Raw genomic sequence first — 16,892 nt, 5'->3', positions numbered from 1 at the left:
ACTTGGTATACACATAATTCAACCTCTCACCCCTGACCCAGCTCTCTAACCAATTCTCATTGCCTTAGTTTTCCTAAAACAAAAGATGGCAAGCCCAGCCCTGGAAAGCTTCTTTTTTGGTCCTGCTGTTCTCTTTTTCTGGCAGAAACTTTCTGCTGGCTTTTGATGTTAACTTGCGGGTAAGGTTGAGGAGTATAGTGAATGCTGTAGTCAGTTTAATTTCTCGGCATAATCAAGAACAGTTGCTCTGTAGGTAAGCAGTTTTAGGGTTAAACCCAAGTGGTTTTGCTTGCTTTCTTTTGGCTTTCTTTTTTTACTGCTTAGTAAAGAGTTCCTGTCTTCTACTTTAACACTGTGGTTTTCAAGGGAAAGACCAATTACGTGTTGCTTCTTTCTCTCCCCACCCTTGTTTCATTAGTGTGATCCTGCAGGATGCCTGATAGAGCTGACAACACAGCTTACCATTATCATGGCTGGCAAACAGATATGGGGCAACATCCAAGAGGCTATTGTACCGTAAGTGATGCCTTCATGTTGAGTAAGTTTCGTTTTTAAGAGAGAGGAATAGGTTGCGTTAAGCATCTCAACAGTGAACGCAGTAAGCGCATAAAGGCAAAACGATATTAATTTTGGTTGTAGAAACTTCTTACTGCAGGATGAGAGAAAATAATTTAAAATGTAGGCAATGGTTATGGAGCTGGAAAAGAGGGAGCAGTACTAGGCACCAGAATCAGTGCTATATGAGGGAGTGTTTGAAGAGAGAAGCCTGGTCTGCACACACATGGTCTCTCTTTGATTTGGAGCACTGTGAGATCAGGGTTGCAAATCATGGCACTGTTGTACACACAAAGAGCCAAGCTCCTCTTTTCAGACTTTCACCCCAGTGTGCGAACAGTAGGGGTGATGGTGGTAGGTGATTTGACTGCAGAGATGCATTGTGTGTATTGTGTGATTTAGAACACCCAAATAGGACTACAGTGGCCCCGTAATCTGGACTCTTCCCACCCTGTATTAAACCCTGGATAGTTGTCTTTGTGGGAGAGATACTTTGAAAAAACTTTGGGTGTCATACCATATGGGACATGATTCTGACTTCAATGCTGTACCTTTTATGCAACCTGCCCCATCCTGTGTTTTCTGTTACCCCAACCCACAGCTGGATCCGGAATTGGTGGGGCCGTCGGAAAGCCAGTAGCAGTCCTGAGAATTTATACAGTCGATGGGAACAGGACCATGATCTGCAGAACTTTGGAGCCTTGGGCCTATTCTATGAGTACTTGGAAATGGGTAAGCACAAGGAATGGTTATAAAACACCTCTGTATGGAGCTATTTCAGCTTCTGACAGCTTCTTTTTTCCCGTGCAATTGAATGAAGCTAATACATATTCCTCAGCTGATGTCTCTTGGCTGAAATGTGAACTAATATATACACCTGTAGATGCATTTACAGTGGTTGTCCCCTAGGAATAGGGACCTGTCAAACCTTTTCATTGTATATAGATGGCACTATATAAACAATAACAACTTATGGCTGCTGAGCTGTGAAGTATTTGAAAAGAATCAACTTCTTGGGTACAAAATGGAGAATATCCATATAAAAAAAAAAATCTAAAATTTTGCTGCAGTGCTGTGCCTCACAACAATAATTACTGGTATGTTGCTTTTAGTGAGCATTCAGCACAGACTTCATGTGGCTTATACCCCTGCCTTATCTGAACACAGCAGTTTCTGCAGTTTGACCCAAGCTGTACAGTGAAAGACATGAACTTTCTGCTGTCACAATGTGCTACCACATAAACAGAGCATGACTACAGAGAGCAGAAGATAAGAAGCCAACAGCTGTTGTGATTTCACAGAGCAGCCAACAGATGGCATATGGTAGCTAGCAAGAAAATCTGTTCTAAAATACTGCTGTTATGGCTGCTACATTTTGTTTTGTGTGCTAGCCTTTAAGAAACCAAAAGCAGACATGCTGATTTTAGTTGGTATTCATTGCAGCAATGAGTAAAGTATGTTTTGGGTTTTCTCTTTCTCTCAAAGCACCATAGAGCGAACTATTTTTTTATTTGTTGTGGACCATACAGGCATCTCCCCACTCTTGCATGTTCTAAATAGAATCATGCCAGGAAATGACAGGAGAGAACTGGAGAGTCCTCATAACTCATGAGGAGACCCTCACAGAGCCCAAAGAGGACATCAGTGAGGGCGGAGCAGCCCCAAAGAGACTTGAGACACAGCGGGGTTTTGTGTAGGCTGCTCAGCCTCCCCATGTATCTTCCAGCCTCCAGCTGGCCCCAGAGCATGAGAGGGAGCTAGAAAGCATGGGAAAATGAGCGTTTCAAGGCTTTTTAGAGGGTGCTTCCCACTTTATGCAATTTCACTTATGTGCATGGTGGCCCAGAACGTAACCCCTGTGTAAGTGGAGGGGGGGACACCTGTATTACCAAATCAAAATTTAAAGCTGGGGGGCAGAGAAGATTATAGTGTAAAGGCAAATATGCATTCTATTACTCAGTTTTTAGACCTTATCCTATTCTCACTGGGCAGCTTGTCAAATCGTAGCCCCTTCTTCCCCATTTAAACCTCATAAAACGCCCTTCTCTCCCACCCATGCTCACTTTGACAGCCATGGAGAGGCAGTGACTTGCAAGGAAATAAAGTCTCAATGAAGCAGTAGTGGGCAGTGTGGTGGCTTAGGTGGGGCACCACTGCCCTCCCAGCACCAAACTAGGCACTGTGCAGGCACATAATGTCAACAGCAGTGGTTTGGGTCCGCTGCATAGCACCATGCTCCTAGCATCTCTCCATCCTGTAAGTGCCAGCAATATGCTGTGTTTGGAAGCTGTGAGAGCATTGATGGCTGCCACACCAGCCACTACTGCCATGAAGGCTTTTAGGCTTTTAGGCCAGGGATGGGGCTGGAACACAGCTAAAGTCACACCAAGCTCTTGGTTTATCATTTAGCGTGATTACTGTGCCAACAGTATGCATGGCGCTTACAGAGACCCTGCCTTGAGGAGCTTACAATCTAAAATTCAGTCAAGGGAAATCAACCAAGAAAAGGGAAGAAAGTGGAGGCGGAGAGAAAGACTATGCCATTGCTTTGATAATGCATGCTTAAGTTTGACTGCGGACTATGGTAGGTCATGAGAACTAAGGAGTGGGGAACATGTGCTCTTCCAGATGTTGTTGGGCTCCAGCTCCCATAAACCCCAGTTGGTGTGGCCTGTGGTCAGGTATGATGGGAGCTGTAGTCCAGCAACATCTGGAAGGTTGTTGGCTCCCTGCCTCTGAGTTAAAGACTTGAAGGAAGAGGTAGAATTTCCTTTTCTGTGTTAGGGTATTTTCTTCTTCAGGGAAAGATTTTCAGTCTTATTCTGGAATTGATCTCTTCATCTTCAGTCTCTATATTATTTTTCTTAATAAAGAACTACCATTTTTTTCTGAATTAAGTCCTTAAATGTAAAAACAGGCTTACTTTTTTTCAGGAATACTTGCTACCTTTCCTTTTGATTCATACCATGTACTTGCGTCCACAGCTGCACACAAATATTCTGATATGTATGTTTACTATTCACAATGAAAATGTAAATTCTCTAAGGTTTAATTTGGATGTTTTCCGTTATTTTTCTCTCTCTCCTTTTCATGTAGTTATCCAGTTTGGATTTATCACTTTATTTGTGGCCTCTTTTCCTTTGGCTCCACTACTTGCTCTGATGAACAATATCCTGGAAATTCGAGTTGATTCTTGGAAGCTTACAACGCAGTTTAGAAGGCCAGTGGCAGCCAAAGCCCATAGCATAGGAGTCTGGCAAGAAATTCTGAATGGGATGGCTATCTTGTCTGTTGTCACAAATGTAAGTAATGTGTGTGTTTACAAAAATATGTGCATTGTCTCTTTTTTCAAGTTGTGTTTTCTACAGATCAGTTTCATTTGTTGCTGAGAGTAGGTGGGTTATGAGCTCTTCGTAATGTGAGTGGGCATTATTATCTTGGAAGATGTTCAGTAGGGCCAGTTCTGGGGTGACTTCTAATACTTGTTTAGTTGTTTTGCATATTTCTTGTATGACTGGTGTCCAGAAGAGTTGGATTTTTGGACATTCCCACTACATGCGGAGGTATGTGCCTGTGGAAGTACAGCCTCTCCAGCATTTGGTGAGGCTCCTGAGCATATCAGTGCTAGTTTTTGTGGTATTAGGTACCATCTGTAAGTGAGTTTCATAGTGAGTTCCTTCCTTTTCACTGAGATGGATTTAAAGGGAGGTTTAGACCACATTCTAGTCCATTGGGTAGGGTTAATTTCATACCCTATGTCATCCTCCCATTGTTTTTTTATAATGTTGAGGGGGTTTGTGGGATTTTGGAGCAGTATTTTGTATATTGTGGACACCAACCCCATGCCATGTCCCTTTGTTGTTAAGAGGAGGTTTTCAAAGGTTGTAAAGGGTCTAGTTGCTGCTGATTTTACTACTGGATTGTTCAAGATGGTATGTAATTGGTGGTGTGCTAGCCAGAGCAATTGGGTTTGTCTTGTATTTCTTGTGTTGATGTCGGTTTGTTATTTTTGTATAAGTCTTTGGCTTGCCAGGTTATTATCTGGAAGTTTTGTGCTGCATGGTGGAATAGTGGGTGGTGGGTTAGTGGGGGTTGGGGTTGGAAGAAGAAGAACAAGAGTTTGGATTTGATATCCCGCTTTATCACTACCCGAAGGAGTCTCAAGGCAGCTAACAATCTCTTTCCTTTCCTCCCCAACAACAAACACTCTGTGAGGTGAGTGAGGCTGAGAGACTTCAGAGAAGTGTGACTAGTTCTGTGTTGGGCATTTCTCCACCCTCCTCCTGAGGGGGGGAGATGTAGGTATTTGAGGTTTATTCTTGCTTTTTTGTGTGATAAGATAAATGAATGTAATTTTTTCTGCCATTTGCAGAGTTGGGTTGGGGGAATCCAGATTGGGAGGGTTTGTTATAGGTAGGTTAATTTGGGGAGGGTGATCATTTTGATTATGGCTGTTTTGTCTGAGAGGGTGAAGTTGGTGTTCCATTTCTTCAAGTCTTCATTGATTTGTCACCACAAGGGGTTGTAATTGTAGAGGTATAGTTTGTTGAGGTTTCAATTCTTTTTGGATATGAGGGGGATGTTGAAACACATGGCCTCAGATTTTGCAATGTTTAATTGTAGGCCCGACACCATTGCAAATGTGTCAAGTTCTTTGGTTAGGGTGGCTGCTGTGTTTATGGGGCCTGGTGTTGTGACCATCAGGTCTTATGCAAAGTGCCCTAATTTATAGGTTCTGTCTTTTATTTCCACTCCCTTGATGTCTGTGGCTGCTCGGATTTGGTTTGCTAGAGGTTCCCGAGCCAAGGTTAATAGGAAGGGAGACAGTAGGCATCCTTGTTTTGTGCCTCTTTGAATTGCTATTGCATTAGAGTTCATACAGCTGGTTCTGCATTTTGCTGAGGCTTGGGTGTACGTAAAAAAATTTAAGCCGATTGGAAGGTGTATGGTAGTACACATTGTTTTAAAGCTCATGTCTTACTTCAGGGATCCTGGGAACTGAAGCTCTAAGAAGGTGCTTGCTAATTGGTGCACTCCAACATAATCACTTTTTTTCTAAGAAAAATTGTAATATGTAAAGCACAGGACCCCAATTCAGCTGAAGTTCCATTAAAATTAGTGGAATAAATTGTTGGTTTTCATCCTGACCTTCGCAGAAGTGTGAATGGCAAAGCATCCATAGTGGTGCTTGCATTATAGACCATGCTTTGTCAGGTTAGATTTCAGGGCAGCACTAAACATAAAAGATCAATGTAATGAAATACAAAAACAAAGATAAAAGCAGCAGATGAAAGCTTTAAAATGAACTATTAAATGATTGCTCAATTAAATCAATTAAAATGTGCTATTGCCTGGCATTTAAATGATTGCACCTTCCTCTTTGGGAAGGATGCTTTATAACCACTGCCAAGAAAGCCCTCTCCTCTGAAGGTATTGTCATACTCCAGATGGAAGAGGTACATGGAAGAGAGCCTTGGCAGAGGATCATAGAGCACTGGCAGATCAATAATGGTTCCAGTTAAGTTTACCAGTTGTACATCCAGGTTTCCTTCAGCATCAGAGGCTCTGAATGTTAGGTGCTGTGGAATAGGAAGAGGCAAGTGCTCTTGTCTTACTTGTGGGCTTCATATAGCCATAGCCATCTGATAGACCACTGTGGGAAATGAGATGCTGGACTAGGTAGGGTTTTCATCTGATGAATCACCATTGTTCTTATGTTTTTACATATATCAATAAATAGACACTTTTTAATCCCTGTTTCAATGGAGCTCGACGTGGCATTTTTCTTCTTCTCCTATATCCTCACAACATTCTTGTGAAGTAGCTTAGGCTGAGAAAGAATGGCTTAAGGTCACCTGGTGACCTTCGTATCTGTGTGTGGATTAGTATTCAAAGGTAGATACATGGTTCATTTCTTTGCATTTCCTGTGAATGAAACGTTTAACATATAATCCAACTTCTTTCCTGCAGGCATTTATTGTAGCCTTCACATCCGATATGATTCCTCGATTGGTTTATTATTATGCCTACTCTATGGATCCTTCTTCACCCATGTCTGGATACATTAATGACAGCCTCTCCATATTTCAAACCTCAGATTTTCCTGATAAAAACAGACCTGACATAAACCCAGAAAACTTTTCCACTTGCAGGTTAGTTGCAATTAACCGCTTTTACGTGTTCATTTGTGTGTGTGTTTTTTGCAGTAGATTTCTGTAATAAATCAGTTATATTGGTCTTGATCATTAAATTCTTCTCCTTACTGTTGCCTTCTATAAGATGAAATAAGGGGCCCTTTAGCCATCAGACATTTGCTTTATTATAGGAGTTTTAGGGAATGTAATTTGATGTCATCTTGAAGGCAAGATGTAATTGTGGCAATATTACCAGTACGGTAGTGGGGGGAAAAGAACAAATGTAGCCCAAAGGACAGAAGTAAGGAAGTGCAAAGACTACAACCTTTCATTGCCTTATTCTCACTTTGAAATTTAAAGTAATTTCACTCTAGAAGTAGATGCGATGCTGATCATGGTGTCTCTGCAACCCCATATTGGCAACCCCCCCCCCCCCCCGCCACCTTTCTCAGTAACATGTTATGTGGGTCAGGAAAAGCTAAAATAAATAAATAAATGATGTAATGTCACCTGCTTCTCTAACATGTCACTAGGAGAAGAGGGGGCCCACAACACAGAACTACAGTTTCCAGTAGTAGCTCTGTGATTGTCTCACCTGGTGAGGTGACCAAAACTAAAATGCATATATCAGAGTTCAGAGAAAGGGGAGTTGTATCACATGGAGACTTTGTACAGTCTCCTTTAAAAGAAGACTCATATGTAATCGGCTAGGAATGGATTCAACATTTTGTTTTATCCAGTGCTACCTCTATGACATTCCTGATCACCCTATTCCCTGTTGAGTGTACCTCTTGGAATGGGGCTACTATAACATACAAGATTCCACATGGTTTTTCACAACAAGGTGCCTACAGAATCATTTCTAGCATTAGCCTTCTTTGCATGTTTCTCATGCAAAGGGGCATCATGGCTGTAAAAGACCACACATTTAGCTTTACCCTGGAGCTCATGTAATTCCTCCTGGCCCCCAATGTGCTTACAGACACCTTCTGGAAGAGGGAGCCTTTTTTCTCAATGGAAGGTGTTGCTCTAGGGGGGCCAGGAGGACTCACACTGCCTCAGGGGTGGGGCTATACATGCAGCTCTCTTTATATCTGTGCTATCCATTTGCGTGAGTTGCATGTGAAGAGGACTGTTCCTGTTGGCTATAAATGAGCCATGGAAATCTACAGTAGAAGTGAAGGACATGCTCCCATTAAAGCCCAAGGCTTCTGTTTGTACCGTTTAATCTTTAGTGCTTTGTTTGAACAACTTTCCTGCATCACGTCTTGTTTTACGTTTCTGTTCCCTGATTTATGCTCTTCCATGATCCACCTATCCAAACATCACCTTATGATAGCTGAAAGCTCTGCTAGCATGTGCTCTACAGTTTGCTTTTGCTATGAATGAGCAAACGAGGGACACTGAACCAGTTACAAGAGCCATGTCCTGAAAAGAAATAAATAAAGCAAAACATTAAGATCAGGATCGAAAGGCTTCTTAAGTGACAGGTGTATTTGAATGTAAATGCCACTGAGCTTGTAATCTGTCTGCCTTTGAATGTGGCCCTTCACCTTTACATGTTTGTATTCAACAGGTACAGGGACTATCGATATCCACCAGACCATGAGAGGAAATATGCACACACAATGCAGTTCTGGCACATCCTGGCTGCCAAGATGGCTTTTATCATTATTATGGAGGTAAGTTGTTCCCTTGCCTCTTGTAATCGATTCAGTGTAGAGTGTGATGAGGGTACAAAATTATCTTGTTGTGATTCATGGAATTGTAGCTTTAAAAGAAAGGTAACAACAAAACACAAAGGATTTACAAGTTGCAAACGAAAGTCGAAAATTGAATACCATTTGCACATATGCAGATTATAAAAGAGTTGCAGAAGTTTGCAAGCTTTACTGCAAACAATCCTCTGTTGTTTTGCCTCCCAAAAGTTTGTGCTATTTATCTGAATGCATCCCAAGCTGATGAAATTAGTGTGCATGGCATGCTATTGTTGATCCCTCTCCCCCCCCCAAAAAAAAAACCCCTCTTTGTAGCCACAACTTTAAGGTGTAGGACAGGCTTCCTCAACCTCAGCCCTCCAGATGTTTTTGGTCTACAACTCCCATGATCCCTAGCTAGCAGAACCAGTGGTCAGGGATGATGGGAATTGTAGTCTCAAAACATCTGGAGGGCCGAGGTTAAGGAAGCCTGGTGTAGGAAGATATCATCACTTTGCAAAACCATCTTTCTCAGAGCTCAAGCCTAGAAAGTCTGCATTGCAAATGTTTAGGACAGGGAATAACAACTGATGAAATACCTTGCCTCCATAGTTCTTTGCATACATCCTCCTATTTTTGCATTGTTCCCCTGCCTTGCAGCATGTTGTTTTCATTGTCAAATTCTTTGTGGCTTGGATGATTCCTGATGTCCCGGCTGAAGTGAAAGCCAAAATAAAGCGTGAGAAGTACTTAACTCAGAAAATCTTGCATGAGTATGAACTCAATAAACTCAAGCAGAAGCTGTGTGAAAACAGGACCACCGCCAGCATGGAAAAGGAAGTCATTGCCACCGAAGGGAGAGTGGAGTTATCAGAAGTCATGTAACCTGAGGAACAGCTGACTGTGAAATTCCAGCCTGTGAAAATTGGTTGTCCAATCTGAGATGAGCAGTTCAATATGCGTGAAAGCTTCTCTTTTGGTTCTAACAATTTTACTGAAGCAAGTGGAGAGAATCAACATGGATTTCCTGTTGGCCAATCAACAAGCTACGTACCTTTGCTGCTGTGGAACCTTGAAAATTGACTCTGCTCATGACACTGCTGAAATGCCTTGCCTTTCTAAGACTGTATGTTTCTCATTACTAGAATTGTCTTAAGTGTGTTATAGCGAAAAGTTCATAATGTTCCACATTTGCAGTCACAGTTCTTGATAAGTGTGGCAATGGCGTCCTGAATGAAGCTCAGGAAGTTCCTCCCTCACCCAGCCTATATTTAATTAGTATCATTATTAGTTGATAAGGCCAAGAGTTTGGTGTGTTGTCCTTCAGTTGTTGCACTGTCAACTGATGATGCTAGAGCCTAAACGGAATTCTGTATCTTTTCATCATGCTCTTCAAGTGATATTAAAGCACTCCACAGACTCCGGTGGGGATGCTGTGGCTGTGGATTTCATGCATCATCTTGGTAGGACTAACCAAGCTTCAAGGCCCCTTCCAACCTATGGCTCTATAGTTCAATCCTATTTTTGTTTGCCTGTTCTCAGAATTGGGGAAACTGGGATCTGAACTGCCAATATGCTAGTCATAGTTAACCTTGTTAAGGCAGAAGGGGCTTAGTGCAGCAAGTACACAAATGTTTGGGGAGCCTTTACTGTAAGATGCTAACATCAGACAAACAAAAAACTAAATTGGATGCCTTACTTAGAGAAGTACTAAACTATTTGTCTGATAGGTAGCACCGGCTATTCAAAAGCATGTACTTTTCACACATTGGCCTTGATCATGCATTACTTTGGAACATTACTTGGAAAATCTTTCACATATCACGTGTGCATTTCTGCCGCACAAACCTGTACCTTTCAGTACCTTTTGAGGTGGGTTGTTTTGTAGGTTATTTTTAAGGCACAGTTAACATATTTGTAGATTTAACAGTTCAGTAACTATAGTGACCTAACAAAATTAAAACCCACAGTTACTTTTTCATAAGTAATTTCTATGCTTAATAATTTTCATCAGCCATATTTTCTCTAAAATAGTAAGGGAAGTTTAAGGAATTATACCTCAGAGTTCCTAAAATAAAATAAAATAATTTTCTATTCTTACATGATTAGTGAGAGTTAGAAAGATGACCAGATTCTTCCTAAAATTAGTATGATATTGAATTGGAAATATACTTTATCAAGACCAGATCCACTGAGGTAATCTGGAGTTTTACCTGCGATTGTAGTAGTATTATTTGGGATCTGAAGTCATTATTTCTGAAATTTGTTAAAATGATTTCATGTTTTCAAAACCCCTGAGTAAATTATCTACAGGGATAAATTTTAAACAAAGCCATTTGTTGTGAATATGCCTTAATACTAGATCTCTGTGTTTGTACAGAATATCTATTCATAATATTTAATGAATGAAAGGTTATGTACATTAATGTAGCCAAATCCGCAATGCTTAGAAGTAAATGGTTTTTTTAAATGTTGCTAAGAAGAGAAACAGTTCCTTTTTTTTTGTCTTGAGACAATTTTGCAAATTTATAAAGTTTATTTACTGTAAACTGTGCATGTAGACTTAGCTAGAAGGTGTTACAGGCAGTGTTTTGTTATATAATTTTAAGTTCTTACAAGTATTTTTGAAGTTTTGCTACATTTTTATACCCGAGTTTGCCCCACACTGCATAGTGCCTTATTTACATGCCCTTGTGAAGGAAAAAAAGATGTGAAAATGCTAGTAGTGTAAGTTATGTAGCATAATGTATCTTATCAGTGAATTCACAGGTATTATGAAAGTATCAGCTTTCAAACTCAGTCAGGAGCAAGTTTTGCAAACTTCCAAGGTGTTTTGCTCAATGCAATACGAACCTTGAGAAACAAACACTTGCTGAATTCTGAATTTGCTAAACATGAAGCATGTTGGACATAAAGTACTTGCACTTTGAAGCTTATGCTTGACTGTTAAGTATTGGAACAAATATCCCAGGCTGTGTCTAGCATGTGAGCTAAAGATCATGCTGTTTTATATGTTTGTGTGCTTCGGTTTCATTTCTTATGGCAAAAGAGCAAATTATCTACTTTGAAACACTATGGTAAAAGATCCCAATCATTGAAGGAACAGTACTCATATCCTTGGCAAAGAAAAGCACAAGATTAATGGGCAAAATGCCCAGATTAGTTTCATAGTATCTGTCTCGAAAAAACGAAACAAGAAAAGAATGGTGCTTATAGCAAATAAGAAACTTATACAGATATTGGGTAACAAACAAGAAGGTTATGAAGATACTAGGGGTGTGCAATGGCTCCAGGAATAGAAAAATGAGAATAGCAGGGTTTGGGGGTTTCCTCCTTTTTTTCATTGACACATGATATCAGTAACTTCCCCCAAATCAGATAGGGCCCTCTCCTGGGGTGCTGTGCTGTATAATTCAATGTTTGCATTTATAATAGCATGGTTTGCATAACATAGTAAGCCAAAACTATGCAGACCCCCCAAAGAGGATCTTGCAACCACTTTGCTCCTCACTTGTCTTCTTTGCTCAGCCAGAAAGAAAGGCTATTGTGAAGCTGCAAATGTTAAAATAATGTTCAAGTAAGAATATGCACCACTTGGCTATCACTTAATTGTTTTATGGTAAGAAAGAGACAAACTCCCATTTCCCTGTGCCCATCCAGTAGAGCATTATGGAGGAAAGTGAAGTCCTTTAATTCTCCCACAATAAAAGTCCCTGGACCTCTTTGTCTGCAATTTGGCAGATTTAATCTCTCTGATGGCGCTCCTGGGCGTGTAAATTTCATCCATTTTGGCCAAAGGTGGAAGGAAGGCTTTTAGATTCACTTTAGATTCCCCATTATAGTAAATCGGGAGCACACAGCTTCATTTTATACAGAGCAGCTCTGAACCAGAAAAAAAACAGATTGAAGCAAACAGAGCACAGAATGACTTAGAAGCAGATTGTAAGTTTTTAAAATGTACAGATACAAAGCAAATCTTAGAGCCTATGCACACCCCATATTTAATGGGCTGTTCCAGCAGAGAGGTCTGCAGGAAAAACCAAGGTGCTAAGGGTGCTGTCTGCAGAATGTAAGTTGTTAGCCCAATTTCTATTTATTGAACCTAATTTCAAAGGTTTCCATGCTCAGCGACAGGGTTTCGGTCACCATTGCCCTAATGCCCATTCTCTGCTTTGTGCATATATTATAAGGGTCTGTGCATAACCTATGGGGTTTTGAAGAGAGTTTGGAGAGCGGTGTGACAAAAAGTATTCAGCACCAGACTGAATTTAGCATCCTCCTCAAATTTTGAATCAAAACCTTTCTGACATCTTGAAACGGTCTGGCTTACATTTTCTTTCTTTCTATTTGTGATGTGCTCAGTCTGCTAAGATACTGTCATCCCCCCCCCCCCCCCGAAGTGATATACAGTTAAGACAAATAATATTATATAGTGTATATTAGATATGCCAAAGATACATTGCAGTCACCAAAAAAATCTACATATTTAGCCAAAAACACTTTCTCATTGTTTGAGCATAAACACTCTGCTGCTTATTTATAAGTGTTCTTGTAAATATAAATGGAGGATTTGCGATAGTTTCATATTTAAAATATGTTTGTATTAGTGTATAATGAATTGCAGTGGTTGTAAAACAGGCAGCAAACAGTGCAAATCAAGTCCAACAAATCACAGTTCTGCTTGACAAAAAATGCCATCCGTGTCAAACTTAAATGTATTAACAAATTAAATGTGTGTTTTTTTAGCTTGCCACACTAGTTATTTTAAATTGTGTAGAATCATTTTTTTTTTAATGAACACTCAGCTGCAGAGTGTCTTGGCACAGATGTAAATGAAAGAAGTGGCTGTGGTTTCACAGTACCTTGGGTTGCGTTTTGTCAAGTCCAGTTGAGATGAAAACAAATAGCTTTGTCTGCTGTTATTATGCACTCTACCCATAATTATTGTAGCCAGAGCAATGAGAGGGATTAAATTTTTAAGAAGTGGCATGTTTACTTATGTAACTCTGACCTGTCATTTGAGGAGGCTGTGGGGCAAGCCCTGGATGTGTGCAAGGATATCAACAGAACAGAACTTCTGGCAACTTCTGGTACACAGGCAACCAGCCATCTTTACAACTGCATTGAGGCTATGATTTTGTAGTCCCTGGCAGGGAGCAAAAACACAAGATATTTTAGCCCCTGGTGGGCAACTGTACCTATGGAAGGTTATATTTGTAAATCTTGAACATTGGGATGGCATCCTCTGTTCTGTATTTATATGCAATTTCCTTTTAACCAATTCCAAGTATTGTTTTAGTATTCTTGGATTAAATTCCAGACATTTTAATTTGTAGGCTATGACTTCTAGGCAAAAATATGTAGATAAAGCCTCTTTGTGCTTAGCTCAATCTGTAAGGAAACCTCATTTTGCTCAGTGGGACTTATTCTTAAAAATATGCACAGGACTGCAGCTTTAAGTGCCCATGCATGATACATTTTGAGTCACAGTTTGTTAAACTTGTACAAACTGAGCTCTCACTCAAGGAGAATTATATCAGTTGTGGTCTGAGTGGCAGCAGTGCTTTTTGCATTCTAGCAACCTTTTCAATAGATACTTTTATACTACTCCACTGAAAGAGCCAAGTTACCAAGTACTGCTGTGGTGTTATACTTTCAGTTAATTCATATGCAAGCACTGGACCCTTGTGCCTTGTAACAACACTTACTAAGGAATGGTGTTGTGCATGTTTGCCTCTATGCCCTTGCTTCTGACAGAGAACTGTAAGTGGTCTAGCACTACCCCGTCTGAGTTTTTGAATTGTGCATAACACTCCTGTCTTAGAGTTTTTGAATTGTGCATCATGTATTGTGCATCTGTTTACCTGTGTACTTTTTTTTAACCTTTCCGTATCCCTGTCTTATCATTGTGTGAGCGCTAGTCTTCTGTTGCATATGGATTATATGCCGTCTTGTGTATACTGGTGGATGAATCCAATGATTATATTTGTAAATTGTTGGTTTATGCATACTGAATCATGGTATATAAATGTCCTGTGATGCCTTTAAGGACTACAAACTTTTATTTTTGCTTTTAAAGTAGAAGTTGTGATTTTAAAAATTGCTTTAAATTTTCTTGTGACAACAAACATTCAAGTTTCTTTCCCGATTCTGTGCTGTGCAGTTCTGTACTCAGAAGTAAGTCCCTTTGATTTCAATTTAAAAAATCTCTTTTAAGAAATGCATACAGAATTGCAGCCTTGAGCCCCCACTCCAGATATGCACATCAGTGGGTTGAATTCAAGCTTGAGTGTAAGAGCATCTGCCTGCCTGCATCCTCTGAATAGTTGGTGCTTTCCGGAGGGGGCTGGAAAGGTGAAGAATTTGAGATTCAATTCTCCCACACTCCTAAACAAGTAATTGGTATTGAACTTGCTTCATTTTTTTCTTACGCATTACAGTCCCAAATCACTAACCACAACTATGTAGAGAGTGTTCTGCTTAATGCAGTATCCTTTTGTGGACAATGGTCCCATTCCAAACAGACATACCTGCAAACATTGAATCAAGCAGTCAGTTACGCTATAATACATACCAACCTTAACTTAGCAGAGCAGAGATCTAACTCTGTTTTTTTACCCATCAAGGCTCTTGTAGTGCAATAGGCATATCAGCATGCCTCCCATAACAAGTCAGAATTGGGTGGAATGAAGAGTATCACATCCTTTCACTCTTATTGTTTGTGATGAGAGGATTTTCAGTGCTGGTGGTTGACTGATCAGGGACACACACACACCCTTCCTACTTTGCTTATTACAGAGAATTAGTCTGTTTTAAGTTTCTAAGTGAACATTTACTAGATGGTTTTTATTGGGCTTTCAGTGCAATTTGTTGATGTTGCCAATTTTAAGCTAAATTTTGGGATCTGGGATGTTTGCCTGGTAGTCTAAGCTTATTCAAATTGTGTCTCATAAACTGATATCTATGGTTAGACGGTTGATCATCAAGCTGATATGTGCAATACTTGGATCTTAAAAAAAAAATCAGCTAACTGATGATGGCATTTAAAAGGTGTCTGCAAATAGTGTGTTGCTTGTTTTGTAAATACATTGTTACATGTATTCAACTGATTCTGTGAAAAGTTGACTGTTAATAAAAGGTTTTGTTTACATCCATAGTTCTGTGCAGTTTACCCTATTGGCTGTGTTGCATGCAAGACCATTGTTACTGCTGTGGGGGTTGGAATATTGGGAGATGGAAGTTAGGCACTGCAATGCCTTGTCTCAAAGGGTAGATGAAACTGAATTCCACACCAGTCCAGAAATGGGGAAAACTGTCTTCATCAAAGGAAAGAAGTGTGTCCTATACAGGAACCAAAGCTGTATAAAGGCTGACAATTGACTTCTCTATATTTTATGCCAATTAATATATTTACAGCACCATGTAGGAAATAAGTTTCCTTCAACTCCTTTCCCAAAAACTACTATGGGCACCATGCCCAGAGACTCCCCTTCAATCCCAAACCTTGCCCTATAATACAGGCATTGTGGCCTCTGCAGTTCACCTTCATAACAGCAAATTGCCTTACTGCTACTTGTGGTAGCACAGGGTTACCGCATCACAGTGTATTCAGGTGGTTTTCTTTCATTGTTCTCTCCAGCATCAGCTTCCATTTAAAGAGCAGGGAAAATCAGTTAATGCCAGAGAGAACAAGGAAGGAAAATGGAGAAAGGACACTCTGTTCTACTGAGGAACCATAACTGAATGACGGCCCTGTATCTGGAATAAAAGGCAGAGTGAGCTGGAAGAGAAATTGCCACTTGCAGCTTACCTGTAGTACCTTTGAGAAAAGGCAGATGCTATTCTAGAATTTCAGAATCTATAATGCATCAGAAAAAGAACAGAAATCAACAATGTAGCACTTTAAGGGCTGAAAACCTACAAAGAAAGTAGTATTAGGCCTGTGTGGATTTCAATTTATTGTTAAGATCATCAAGGCAAGCTTTTTATTTTTAAGCCTTCCATTTCCCCATGATTCAAGGAATATAAGAAATGATCTAAATGAATTGCACAACATGGATGTTACTTTAAATATATGCTAATGAAATTTGATCAAAGACTTGTACAGGACCTGTAGGTGAAGTTGATGTAGTTTAAAAGATGTTGAATCAATATTAGATGAATTAAAGTAATGGTCCTTCAATTAGAGAAAGAGATTAAATACGTTGCGCTTAACGAGAACTGCAAATCGCATTTACAGCAAAACACTGAATTTTTATATGGTGCAGAGGTTGATTCTGTTTTTATTCTTTAATACGCAATTCCTGGACCAGATTATGTTGTATTTCATTTTATTGCCTTTACAAGCAAGGTTCATTGTAGACTGTCTGTAATCAGGAATTTTCACATTTTCATTTCCTGGTTTCATTTCTGTCATAAACTTTATCACTGTATACTGGCAGATTCCACAAATAAGAATTAGAAAACAAAACAAGATCATAGGTATCTTAATGCATATATGCTTGTT

At 39.9% G+C, this 16,892-nt stretch overlaps 1 protein-coding gene across 11 annotated transcripts in view; it reads left to right on the top strand.

The window, feature by feature from the left end:
* ANO5 (anoctamin 5) overlaps window positions 1-15,542 on the top strand; it is a 66,488-nt gene extending 50,946 nt beyond the window's left edge. For all 11 annotated transcript variants that reach the window (XM_083428923.1, XM_083428922.1, XM_083428929.1 and 8 more), the window contains 6 exons: window positions 419-516; window positions 1,157-1,287; window positions 3,652-3,857; window positions 6,526-6,707; window positions 8,266-8,371; window positions 9,047-15,542. In XM_083428923.1, coding sequence (XP_083285049.1) covers window positions 419-516; window positions 1,157-1,287; window positions 3,652-3,857; window positions 6,526-6,707; window positions 8,266-8,371; window positions 9,047-9,271 — 948 coding nt within the window. In that variant the 3' untranslated portion in view covers window positions 9,272-15,542. The remainder of the gene's footprint in view (window positions 1-418; window positions 517-1,156; window positions 1,288-3,651; window positions 3,858-6,525; window positions 6,708-8,265; window positions 8,372-9,046) is intronic.
* Window positions 15,543-16,892: the final 1,350 nt, after the last annotated feature.

Source organism: Podarcis tiliguerta, assembly GCF_965153285.1.
Source record: "Podarcis tiliguerta genome assembly, chromosome: 1".
In the NCBI taxonomy this organism is placed as follows: domain Eukaryota; kingdom Metazoa; phylum Chordata; class Lepidosauria; order Squamata; family Lacertidae; genus Podarcis; species Podarcis tiliguerta.
Note: the sequence above shows the minus strand (reverse complement) of the source record. Positions and strands in the feature narration are given on the sequence as shown.